This window comes from Phyllostomus discolor, chromosome 5 (assembly GCF_004126475.2).
Source record: "Phyllostomus discolor isolate MPI-MPIP mPhyDis1 chromosome 5, mPhyDis1.pri.v3, whole genome shotgun sequence".
NCBI lineage: Eukaryota > Metazoa > Chordata > Mammalia > Chiroptera > Phyllostomidae > Phyllostomus > Phyllostomus discolor.
Genome location: NC_040907.2, coordinates 35,499,852 through 35,513,782, shown reverse-complemented (window position 1 = coordinate 35,513,782; position 13,931 = coordinate 35,499,852). Strand labels below are relative to the sequence as shown.

The window sequence follows — 13,931 nt, the reverse complement described above, 5'->3', positions numbered from 1 at the left end:
AGAGGGAGTGAAACATCAATGTATGGTTGCCTCTAGCACACCCCATACTGGGCATATGGCCTGCAACCCAGGCATGTGCCCTGACTGGGAATCAAACTGGCAATGCTTTGGCTCGTGGGCCTGTGCTCAATCCACTAAGCTACACCAGCCAGGGCATGATTCAACTTTGAGAAAGGTAATCCTCAGGAAGGGGCAGAAGGACTTCTGAGATACTTGCTCAGGGTGCTAGTTATATAGGTATATTCCCTTAAAAAAATGTTGTCAAGTTGTACACTTTTTCATATGAATACTATAGTTCAATAAAAACTTTAAAACAATGACAAAATATATCATTTAAATATATCATTTAAAATATATCATTTTGAACAAAAGATAAAGCTCTACTGATTAAAATTTGGTTAGAAAGTTTAAATGTGTATAAACATGTATGAAAAATTAATGGAGAGTATCATCTGTTTGGAGTGATAAAAAAGGTTTAGAAATAGTGGTGATGGTAACACAACATTGTGAGTATACTCAACACCACTAAATTATACACTTAAAATGGTTTAAAAAATTAATGAGTATAAACATTCAAGTAATGGCAGCAGCTATCTCTTAATAGTGAATCTAGAAATTAATTTTAATGTTCTTATTTAATCTTTTTCAATGAATTTTATCACTTTTATAATCAGTAATGTTTTTTAATCTCAAAAATATGGTTTTAAAGAACCACCAGTGTTAGAAATAGTCAAATGATCCCGTTTAACAGTTTAGCAAATGTATATAACTCTAATCCACAGAGGTAGTTAACCCCTACAAGCAACTCACAGTTAGCCTCTTAGGGACACATGTAGAAAATTAATCTGAACAGTTGGTGCTGGAGTGAATTAGACCTTAAAGAAAGGAAACTCAGGATGATCAGTTCTTGGTTACTAGAAGAAGAGCCCATGAGATTCAGATTATTTTAGCTTTTGTTGCACACCTTCTGTGTGTTTACAGACATACTAAGCACTCTCACATGCATTATTTCAGTTAACATCTTAGTTTATTCTATCCCTTATCAATTATGTATTAAACGTCTATTTCATGTCACGCACTGCACTTGGAATAAGAAGTAAGACACATTCCTACACCTGAACGTAGCCTGCAGGCTAGTGGGAAACCCAGACTTTTAACAAATAACTACAGTACAGCATATGTCATGCTATAAAGACATAATACAGTGGAATTTAATTACGATATACACAGCACCATGTATTTTTGGGGTTTTTAATATCTGATAGCATTACTGAAATGGTTTAATACTTGGAAATATCCAGCTGATACTCATTGCTGACCCAGGACATCAATATTAAATGAACCACTGCTCATGCTGTCCAAAAAAGCAAAAATAAATAGTTTAACTTCCCATTCTTCTAATTTTTGAACTATATTTCTTATGTCTCCATTTCTGAGTATCAGCTTCCCCACATAAAAAATGAGAGTATGGGACTATTTCACTAGCACAATCCCAAACAACCATTAACTGAAGCTTCTTGTATATCAGACGCCACATCGGGGACTTTATATTGTATATATAATTTCCATCTTTTCCCCTGTAAGGTAGGTGATATTATATTATCCAGTGCCGCCAGGAGGAATATAGCTTTCTTTACAGACTGCAGAAATTCTTAAGGTTTTTTTGAACATACACTGTAGTATTAGAATCAAATTCTCCTGAATGACACAAATTAATTTCTTATCTATACTAGTGTCTTAGCAAACTTTGTTTTTCTGTTGATATTTGAAACACATTTTTAAACATATTTATTATGTGAATAAAAATTTACATAAGTCAGAAGTTAAAAATATAAAAAGGCTTTGGAAGCAGCCCAAGTGTCTACCAGTAGATGAGCAGATAAAAAGGCTATGGCACATTTATACGATGGAATGCTACTCAGCCATAAAAAAAGAAATCTTATCCTTTGCAACAGCATGGATGGGCCTGGAGAACATTATGCTAAGTGAAATAAACCAGTCAGAGAAAGACAAGTATTATATGATTTATAATTGAGAGCAGGCTGAGAGCTGTCAGGGGGCACAGGGATGGGGGAGCTGCACGAGGGGGCTGCTGGAGGGATTGAGCAAAAAAAGAAAGAGAAGGAAACTCATGGACAGAGACAACAGTGTGCTGATTGCCCAGGAGAGAGAGGGATGGAGGGAGGTTGAGGAGGGGGTTGGGCGGGTAAATGGTAATGGATGGAGACTTGACTTAGGGTGGTGAACAAACAATACAGTGAACAGATGATGTATTATAGAATTGTGCACCTGTAACCTGTATAATTTTGTTAACCAGTGTCACCCCAGTAAATTCAATAAAAAGAAAAGAAAAATTCAATCATATTCTACTAATGGAAAGTTAATTCAACTGTATAAAATATTTTTCATCCCATCCTCAGTTCATATTATTCTTCCACATTGAATGCCACTTAATATTATGAAACATCCAACAGTGGAATCTGATAAAGGATTTTTGCTAATGGCCAGATTCCTGCTTTTTTTCTAAGAATGTTGGTCCTGACTGGTGGTTGAATTAGCTTCTTAGCAACTTGGGGCATACACCTATTCTTGCCATTAATGAATTTTTTAAATAAATAATTACTCTTTATACATATGCACATATTCAGGAAATATTCTCACCATATCTGTTTCTAAAATTTTTTATCACCCCAAACAAAATCTTTGTATTCCATTTTAGTACATTATCCAGTATCTACAAACTCTTAAATTATTTCTACTTGGGAAATGTATGTTTTTTTAAATATAAATAGTTGGTATATGTGTGTGTTTTATAAATGCCTCATAGTATTTTGTATCCTAAAACTTTGTATCCTCTTATTTTGTATTATAAAAATGAAGCAACTCGGTATTTCATAGCTCTTTCTCAATCACAAATACCCAAGTCTGTCAGTTTAAAAAATAAATAAATTACCTGTTTTTCCTCTGGAGTTACCAGTCAACTTAATATTATGTGTGTCATCAAGGTGAGATTTATTTTCATTGTCATTTGGGCCTAATACAGCAATTTTCAACTGGCGCGCTGCAAGAAGTTTTAAAACATGCAAAACCTGACTATTTAGTCAGGGGCACTGTCCTCTTTTCCCTTAGATTGTCACATAAAAAAATGACAACAGGCAACACACAATGATACCTGTTCAGTGGGAACACCCTGACTTGAACCATAAATGCATAGGTTGTATGAGTTGCATCTTACTGGTCACATTATATAATGAGATTGTGTCTGATTGCACCTGATTTTTTTTAAATCACTTTGGAGCAAAAAGGGTAGGTAATTACTGTTTTTTAAATCAATCAAAGTTATACATACCTGTCAGATTGGCAAAAAATACATTTTTGGTGTCCCGCAGAATTTTAGTAGTTTATGTGTGCCATGGGATGAAAAAGGGGCAAAAATTGCTTGGATAATATTCAGTAAATGAAAAACACATTTCTATTGTTCAAACTTTAGGCTTGGTTAATAAATCAACAACAACTTTTTAATGAGTTTCAAGAAAGCAGCAGCTTTTTTTAGTCTCTCTCTCCTCCTCTCCCTGCAGTTTCTTCCATCACATAGTTTAACGCCTGGTTTTTGCTCTCCTCAGGCCATTCGGCTCTCCTTAGAGCAAGCCCTGCCTCCAGAGCCAAAAGAAGAAGATGCTGAGCCTGTTAGCAAATTGCGGATCCGGACCCCCAGTGGAGAGTTCCTGGAGCGGCGTTTCCTGGCCAGCAATAAGCTCCAGATTGTCTTTGATTTTGTAGCTTCCAAAGGATTTCCATGGGATGAGTTCAAGTTACTGAGCACCTTTCCTCGGAGAGACGTAAGTTCCTGTGCCTGTCTTGGGAAGTGTGTCCAGGTGGGAGGTATCCCATGATTAGGGTTAGACAAAGCAGTCTAAGGAAAGTCCCATGGTACAGCCTGCTACAAGACCACACACTTATCAGTTCTTCACTGTCCTGTGCATCATCTTTCTCTGGGGAAAGTGTGGCTCTCCAGGCCAGCAGATATATGCCCAGTAGCCCATGCTAGCACTTAAGTACTAGGTCTTTCTTTTTTCCCAGCTATTTCCTCTGTTCCAGCATCATACAGGTTTTCCCAAGGTATCATCTCTGTATACCTCAGAATAGATCTGAAAATTGTGTGTTTAAACACCTTAACAATTAGATCAAGGTCAATGATTGTAGGTTTACTAAGAACAAGTCATGTTAAACCAAGAGTATTTTGTTATTAGCATGGGGAGGCAGGAATCACAACCTATATTCACTTCAAATCTGCATTTCAGCAAGAGATTTAATAGTCTCTCATAGTATTCTGAGGCAAAGTAGAGAGATAAACAAACAGATGGGTTCATTGCTGATTAAATGGTGGTGGTGTCCAGAAAGTGTTGACTAAGAGACTGCCCTCTCCTTAGAGGAGACCAAGAGGTTTTATATTTAATCCTTTATTATTCAACTGTGCTTATTAGCAACTTAAATGAAGACAGTATCAGATTTTTGGATCATGAAAAGTAAGATTCAAGAAAATACTAAAATACTAAAACAATAGACAAAAATGAACCTAGAGAAATATTATAGACCTATAGAGAGATAGATTACTATGTTGGGTTTAGAAAATCAATTGCTCAAGTTTGGGATGGAAAGACCATGCTTTATGGAGATTATGGTTTAATTAAGCTGAATACAAGGTCTGTCCAGAAGGTACCCAGCCATTTAATATGAAAAATAGAGACATTTATTGAAGAAGATGTAAGATAAAAGAAACATTGTACATAGGACAAGGACAACTCTGTCCCCTTCAAAGTAGGCACCTTGGGACCTCACACAGTTCTCCCAGTTGCCCACCATTAGCTGCCCCATCGTATTTTCCTGAATTTCATCGACAGTCTGAAATCTTTTCCCTTTCAAAGGTGATTTTAGTTTGGGAAAAGCCAGAAGTCTCAGGGCACCAAATCTGGGCTGTAGTGGGAGCTGAGTCACCTGGGTGATTCAATGTTTTGCAGAAAAACTCTGCACGAGATGTAATGTGTGAGTGGGTGCATTGTCATGATGAAGCTGCCAATCATTCATTACATCATCCCCAAAAGCTGTCTGAATCATCCAAATAGTTTCTGGGGAGGAACATTGAAGCTTAATGCAAAATTTGATGCAGATTCATTGTTCTCCTCACTCAATCATTTTGAATGTGCCGGCCACACAGTACACATGCTTACTTAACAGCATCTACTGCCCCCACTCACTAGTACAGTGAGGTCATCATTGTTCACGCATGTGCATTCCAGTACATTCTCCTTGGCTGCCAGGTTCTATTGATGTTGTGCAAACAGTTCTCATTGTATTAATGATGGCTTGACTTTTTCCGGACAGACCTCATATACATTAATAATGTGTTTTATGTGCCAAGAAAAAGCTAGCTATATTTTTAGAGGTACAATCTTAAAAGTCCAGCAAGAGGATAACTTGATGGTCCTATTCAGCACTCTATTAAAGTAAACTACCCCTGAAAGAGTCCTTAGACTCCATGCTTGAAGTGTGAAGAAACAGAAGCATGTTTAGAGCAGGGCTGACAGGAAGGTGAGGGAACTGGAAATTGTATCATTAGAGGAACATTTCCTCTAGAGAAGGAAAGGCCACAGGAGATGTGATTGTTGTCTTCACTAACTGAAGGCCTGCCATGAAAAATGGGATCTGACTTTGAGGCTCCAGTGACAGAAGTGGGACCAGTCAGTTGAAAGTTACAGGAGATAAGAAAGTATCCTGTAAAAAAGTATAATATTTTCTAAGAGGGGAATGTCTTGTGTTGTAAGGTAGTGATTTTTCTATCATTGGAGATATTCTAACACTAGAGAATGATCCCTTTTCAGCAATAATGGATATATATTGGAGAAGGACTCATTCTTGGTGTTCCTACTTTATATGGGGTGGGGCTTGGACTAGCTTACCATTAAAATACATAGTAAATCTTAATATTCTGTGATGTTATTATGACTGAGTAGTACAAAGTTTAGTAACCTGGACTTTCTTTAACACACAAATAAAACAAGAATTTAGTTAACATTCGTCTTAGTCCTTCACATTGGCTGTGAGATTTGCAGGATAGAGACAGAAACCAGTGACGAGTTTACCTCCCCCACTCAGCCACAACCCTGGGCAGGATCAGGATCCTACTATCACTTGTGTCTAAATCCAGAAGACTAGAGTGGACCCCAGGTGCTAGCGTTGGCCTGTCTCTCACTAGCTTACCTACTGCTCCAAAATCTTCCTCTTTGTTCATGTGCTATACAATGTACAAATGTGCACAGGGAACACAGGTACACATGCTGTGTGAACCACATGTCCCAGTACCTTAAATTCTATCACTGTAGTTGAACTCTAAATGTGTGAAGCTTAGAGAAGAGCCACTATTAAGGGGTTCAAGATCAGCCTGTGTTCTATGATGAACGTCTCACCGTGAAGAATTTACAAAACTTAGAAGCTAAATTAGTCCTTCCCAACCCTTGTTTTGTTTTGTTTTTCAGTCGAGGTACAATTGACATACGACTTTATATTTATTAGTGTCAGGTATGCAACGTAAGGATTTGACATTTGTGTATTTGCAAAATGAACACCACAGTAAGTCTAGTTGACATCAGTCACCATACATTGTTACTAAAGTTTTGTGTGTGTGACAAGAACTTTAAGATGCCAGTCCTTGGTTACTTTCACTCCCCTTCTGGGCCTCATCTGTAAAATGGAAGAACTAGAAGAGATGGAGTCTAAGGACCTTCCTGGCTTTTGAAATTAAACTTTCTTTTCTTAAAAATTAATTTTTAAACCTACTCTTGGGGATGGGGTAGGAGGAGGAATCTCTTAAGAGGATGTGGGTTTTATGACCAGTGTTAATGACAGGTTAAAAATGTGGACTGTTGCAAGTAGGGGAACTGAAGTGAAAGACAGAGGATTCTTGGGAAGAAGAAGCTTCTTGGGCCTGCTTGCCTTGAACTTTACTGGCCAAGAATTCAGCCTCTTCAGTGCAGACTATATAAGGTGTCAGTATGCATTAGCCCTAAATGGAGGATCAATCACTTAGTCTTAGAGAAAATTTACTCTTGATTTAGATCTCAATTATGCATGTTTTGTTTTATACTGCTAAAGAACACTATGCAGTCTGGTTAACAGTTTAATCTCCCAATGTCCCTTTCACACCTGACCCCATTTCTATCTCCATCCCCATCCCAAGGGCATTTTAGATTAAGTTTGGCCCAGTTGCCCAGAGAAAAAGTCTAACCAAAGTTTTTGTTCCTATAGGAGAAATTACGAGCCTCCCAGTATCCATCACACGTTCATTTTATGATCTTTGGTCAACCTGAGATTATCTGCTACATATTGGTTTTTCCAAAATCTCATTCTGATCATCCTCATTCTTGTTTAAAAACTTTAGTTGCTCTCTGCTGCCCTAGGATAAGTAAAGACACCTTAGAATGTTTTCAAGAACTTCACAATCTGGTTCATACCTACATTTTTTACCTTAAACCCTGCCTCTTATTACTTATTTCCATTACCAGGTGATAGGAGATTGCTCACTATTCACTAAAGACACAAGAGACTCTCATGCCTATGCTTTTTTATATTCTGTTCTCTCTTCCTTGAATATCCGTTCTTCCTGCTTTTCCTGACCTGTTGGAACCCATCTTTTAATGTACAGCTCAAATCTCATCCTCTCTGGGAATCCCTCTGCATCTCCCAAGGTCTTCACCTATGTACCCATTGCAGTTTGTACATTCCTCTCTCAGAGCACTTGTCCTATTGTATAATTATTTACAGAACCTGTCCATATCATGTTTGTGTCTGTTCCCCCTGACCCAGGATGGTGCCTCACCCATAAACATTCAGTTACTGTTGTTGAATGTTATTGACCCCAGGTCTGATCCTAAATCTCTGATTCCAGAGTGAATTAGATAGGTTGTTCCAAATAAGAACAGATGCCCTAGACCCGCCCAGATTCCAGACCCAAACCTAAACTCAGAAAGCCCACCCAGGACTCATTAGACCTCCTCGAGCCAGGGGTGGGATGAGAGTTAATGGTCCTTCATCCTTCTCTGAATGCTTTTTCAAGTCAAATGACTAGTGTTTTCACAAGGCTATTCTGTAACAGCCATCTGTGTCTGCAAGGATTAGGATCTAATTTGTAAAAGTCATCTTAAATTACAGCCAAACTAAAGACTGTTAAAAAGCACATCTTAAGACCTCACCACTTTAATAACAAATAACATAAGACTTAACTCTAGGAGTCTTATTGTGTCTTCAGCCTTTTCTCCACAAAGCAGAGACAGGTTTCTCACCAAAGGACCTGTTAAACGTTCTTCTGTGCCCCTACCCTCCCCCCAACCAAAACAATACTTCATGTTAAGATTTTCCAGCTGCCCAGCTATTTACTGAGTGTCTGGTGGGTATACCATTGAACTGAGCACTGTGGATTGGCTAGACTAGCAGCAGACACAGGCCTTCCCTAAAAAAGCTGATTGTCAGGATGCAGGTCATTGATTTATTTGCTTGTTTTCGTTATTTTGTTCTCCATTTTGCTAATAACAGTTACCAAGAGAAGATTCACAATACTCTGGTAGTATTCACTTCAGAGCTTTCGTCATTAAGCTGTCCGTCTTGGATGTGTTAGAGCCACGTAAACATCTGTGGCCTATTTGCTTTATTTGGACATTACAAGGTATTTGGTAGTGAAGTAGTTGAGTCCTAAAGCTGGGGAATGACACCAAACCCCCACTACTACTTACCCAGGGTAAGGGGCCCCTGTCAGCACCCCAGTTCCCCTCTAGACCTACAGTGGCCCAGTACCACTCAGTGTGAGGTTGTCAGTATCTCCCAACCTTCTTTCTTCTCTCTCCTCCTCCTTTTCCCACCCCTCCCTTCTTCTTTCCAATTCTGTATCACTCTTTTTATCCTCTGTTTCCACTCTTGCCTCCTCATTTCTCTATCCCACAATTCTTTCCCTACCTGCCTCCTTTGGTTTGTTTATTATTTTCATCTGTTCATATCCATGTCACTCAGAGAAGCTCCCCCTACAACTGAAAAGTGACGCCTTTCTATTTATAAAATGTAAAGTGCATTGGAAAGAAGGATGGTAATGGCAGGTTAGCTTCAGGACGGGTGGCCTATGTGCCTTGTCACTTATGTAATTACATAGCACCTGTTCTTACCCTGAAAACATTTCTTCCTCCAGATCTATAGATGTGAACCCGCCAAATAGAAAAACATGCATTCAGAAATACAGTATCAGACATTTTATGTATATTCTTTATTTTAAATATATTTTATTGATTATGCTATTATAATTGTCCCAATTTTTCCCTATTTGCCTCACTCTGCCCAGTACCCCCCTCCCTTCCAGCAATCACCCCCCAACTAAGTCCATGTCATGGGTCATGCATATGAATTCTTTGGCTTCTCCATTTCCTACACTACTCCTTTTTTTCTTATAACCTTATTCTTTTTTAAAAAATATTTTACTTACTTATTTTTAGAGAAAGAGAGGGAGAGAAACATCAATGCATGGTTGCCTCTCAAGCACCCCCAACTGGGGACCTGTCCTGCAACCTAGGCATGTGCCCTGACTGGGGATTGAACTGGTGACCCTTTGGTTAGCAGGCCAGTGCTCAATCCACTGAACCACACCAGCCAGGACCTATTTCCTATACTGTTCTTAACATCCTCTTGTCTATTTTGTACCTACCAATTCTGTTTCTTAATCCCTGTACCTTTTCCCCCACTCTTTCCCTCTTTTTCCTCCCAGCTGATAACCCTTCAAATGATCTGTCTATGATTCTATTCCTGTTGTAGTTGTTTGCTTAGTTTGTTTTTTTAGATTCAGTTTTTGATTGTCGTGAATTTGTTGCCATTTTAATGTTCATAGTTTTTATCTTCTTTTTCTTAAATAAGTCTCTGTAACATTTCATGTAATAATGGCTTGGTGATGATGAACTACTTTAGCTTCACCTTGTCTGGGAAGCACTTTATCTGCCCTTCCATTCTAAATGAAAGCTTTGCTGGATAAGAGTAATCTAGGTTGTAGGTAGGTCCTTGCTTTTCACCACTTTGAGTACTTCTTGCCAGTCCCTTCTTGCCTGCAAAGTTCTTTTGAGAAATCAGCTGACAGTCTTATGGGAACTCCATTGTAGGTAACTCTCTACTTTTCTCTTGCTACTTTTGAGAGTCTCTTTATCTTCAACCTTTGGTATTTTAATTATGATGTGTCTTGGAGTGGGCCTCTTTGCATCCATCTTGTTTGTGACTCTGAGCTTCCTGGACTTGTATATTTATTTCCTTCACCAAATTAGGGAAGTTTTCTTTCATTATTTTTTCAAACAAATTTTCAGTTTCTTGCTCTTCCTCTTGTCATTCTGGCATTCCTGTGATTCAGATGTTGGCACATTTGGAGATGCCCCAGATTCTTCTTATACCATCCTCACTTTTTTTTATTTTTTTCTTCTTTCTGTTCAGGTTGAATGTGTCTTTCTTTCCTATGTTCCAAATCGTTGATTTGAATCCTGGCTTCCTTCCCTTTGCTATTGGTTTCCTGTAGATTTTTATTCATTTCACTTAGTGTAACCTTCATTTCTTCCTTTATATTTTCATCATACTCAATGAGTTCTTGGAGCACCCTGATAACTAGTATTTTGAACTCTGCCTCTGATGGTTGGCTATCTCTGTTTCATTCCGTTCTTTTTCTGAGGTTTTGATCTGTTCTTTCATTTAGGCCATTTTTCTTTGTCTCCTCAATTTGGCAGCCTCCCTTTGTTTGTTTCTGTGTATTAGGTAGAGCTGCTTTGACTCCCTGTCTTAGTAGCGTGGCCTGTTATAAAAAAGGCACCTGTAAATTGTGTGGGGCAGAGTCTTAGGTAATCACCAGGGTGGGGCAACCCACTTCACTGCTTTGTGGCTCTGTATGGGGAGAGGGTTTGGAGAGGAGACAGTGCCACTGCTTGACATCTGGTGATTTGCAGCGCACTCGCCTGGTTTCTAGTCACCTCACCCACTCCCCATATGTAACTGGCACCCTTCCAACTGTTGCCCTGGTACTGAATCCCAGAGTAGGTGGGTTTGCATATGTTCTGAGATCATGCAGGCCCTTTAAGAAAATTCTTCTGAAAATCCATAAGTTTTTCCCACCATCCCAACCTCTACTGGTTTTTACAACCAGAAGTTATAGGGATTTATCTTCCTGGCACTGGAACCCTGGGCTGTGTGGTCTCACCTGGGGCTAGGATTGCTTGCTCCCAAGGTATCCCTCCTGATTTTTATCCACCCCACATGAATGTGGGACACCCATTCCATTGGTGCTGCTGCCTGTCTGTACCACACCACATCTCTCATCTCCGCCAGTCTCCACATCTCCACCCCTCCTATCCATCTGAATGAATGTGGCTTCCTTAAATCCATGGTTGTCAGACTTACATGCAGTTCGATTTTCTTACATTTCTGGGTGGTATTTGTTTTGAGGTTTAGTTATAATTCTCTCTGTGGTTGTGTGAGGAGGCAAAGTGTGACTACTTATGCCTCCATCTTGACCAGAAGTCCCCATTTTATGTGTATTCTAAAACAAAAAACTAAATGTACTTATATTTTTCCCCAGCTTTCCAGGGGTTTTTTTCTCCATAAGTATAACTCATAAATGTTTTCTTTCCCCCTCTAGTGTTTAAAGGAAGAGGAGAATGAGTATAAATTAGCTTCTAGCAGGGTTTTTTCACACCGTAGGCCCTCAATAAAGGTTTGTTTTAAATGAAGTGAGGGGAAAGCCTTACAAAATTAAGGTATACAGATTACTTCCTCTGTCACCCATCTACTTTTATTACACTTACCACTAAGCTCAATACAGGGAACATAGTGCTGAAAAATAGTGACATGGTTCTTACCCTTGTAGAACTTATAGCCTGTATCCAGAAGCTACTGTTGGATGATTGTCTGACTTTATTGATAATACAAGGATGCGTTTGTCATATATAAGTAGTTTTAATATCATTTCATTCGTGTATTTGTTCTCTTATATAGCAAGACATTTGCTCAGTAACCAATCTGCCAGCCTCCATGCCAGACGAAATAAAAGAAATTGTTACTAACCTTGAAGAATTCACATTTTAGGGAAAACACCATCAAAAGCAAGTGCATTACTGATTTGTACCCACAGCCCTGGCTGGTGTGGCTCAGTTGGATTGAGCACCAGCCTGCGAACCAAAGGGTTGCTGATATTGATTCCTAGTCAGGGTACATGGCCTAGGTTGCAAGCCAAGAGGCAACCCATCGATGTTTCTTTCACACGTTGATGTTTCTCTGCCTCTCTTTCTCCTTTGCACTTTCTCTAAAACTAAATAAAATCTTAAGAAAACAAAACAAAAACAAATTTGTACCCACAGAAGTACAGGTGATTTCAGCCTGTAATGATAAGGGAAGGCATTATAAAGGAAATGAATTTGACCTGAGCCTTGCAGAGAGAGATGCTGGGTGAGTGGAAACACAGAAGCACAGTTACAAGTAAAAGTTTCAGTCTTAGTTAGACCTGTGTCTGAGCCCCATGCTGTCATATACCTGCTGTATGACATTGGACAACTCACTTCGGTCTGTTAAACTTTCAGTTCTCTGCCTTTGAAAAGGAAATAATAATATCTAGTTCAGAGAACTGTGGTAAGTATTAAATAAGTGAATGTAAACTACTATGTACCAACCACATAATAAGTAATTTCTGCTATAATTATTCTAAGTGCAGAGAGGCAGAGATGAGGGGAAAGGCTTACAGATAAAGCAAGCATGACAGCAGTGAATTCTTTCTCTACAGCAATGGTAGACATTTTTATGGTTAAAAATATCCAAATGCTCTAATCCAGATTTAAGAATGTATCGATTGGAATCATAGTATCTCCTATTCGAAAGGATCTCAGAGATAGCAAGGACCATACAGTCACTTTTCAGGTAGCAGAGTCAAAGCACGGTAAGATTAGCATTTTCCTTAAGTCACATGGGCAGTTATAATAGCAGGGCTGACACGAAAAACCCAAGTTTTCCTATGGCCATTGCTTTTCTAAGATTGTTGGCTCCTTTTAAAAATCTGTTAATAGATTATAGAGTTCCACTTAAAAACTAGAGCCATAGGATAATAAAACTAGAAAATCAACATTAGAGACCACCTAGTAAATGCAATAAATTGTGGCTCTAAGCACCAATATTTAAAAACATTCTGTACTTAAATGACTTTCATGTGCTAATGCCTCTAATATTGCAGTAGGATTGATTTTCAATATTTATTAGACCGAGTTTGATTTCAAAAAACAAAACAGAACAGAACCAGGAGGAAAAGCTTTAATGCCATTGAACTACCTGTCATCTGATGGCCATTGGCACCAATTCAATGCCAACAGGAATCCCCAATTTAGAGTGCGGTGAAGAAGGAAACGTTATTCGGTGAAAAACAGCTCAACTGTGATACAGTACAGCTGCTAAAACAGCAAGGCTCTGAGGCAGCCCTGAGGCCAGACCCCTCTCCAGGTACACTGATCTGCTCTCTTCTGCTCTGCTTTGGTCTGCTTCACTTTCTGCCTGTCTGTTCTGGCCTGCTCTGCTCCGGCGAGACATCTTTAGTGTTTCAGTTCAACCAGGAAAACATTGTCTTCATTCTTCAGTCTTCCGTGGAAAGGGAAAGTGCATTCCCAGAGCCAGAGGGGAGTTGACTTTTACAGACAGAAGTCCCTACCCCTGGTCCCTGATTGGCCTGTCTTCATGCAGATAAGGACTCCGAATCCTCAAAGTTTGATTAGTCCGAAAGGCACTATCCTGACTGGTCAGAATGGAGGCACTCTAGTTGGTCAGAACTGCACAGCTCTGATTGAATGGGGAAAGCCTCAGTTCTGTTGGTTGAAGTAGGATTTCAGGAACTC

At 39.1% G+C, this 13,931-nt stretch overlaps 1 protein-coding gene across 2 annotated transcripts in view; it reads left to right on the top strand.

Moving 5' to 3' along the window:
• LOC114496088 (FAS-associated factor 1) overlaps nucleotides 1-3,908 on the top strand; it is a 380,509-nt gene extending 376,601 nt beyond the window's left edge. For both annotated transcript variants that reach the window (XM_028511353.2, XM_028511352.2), the window contains one exon: nucleotides 3,624-3,908. In XM_028511353.2, the coding sequence (XP_028367154.2) occupies nucleotides 3,624-3,893 (270 nt within the window). In that variant the 3' untranslated portion in view covers nucleotides 3,894-3,908. The remainder of the gene's footprint in view (nucleotides 1-3,623) is intronic.
• Nucleotides 3,909-13,931: the final 10,023 nt, after the last annotated feature.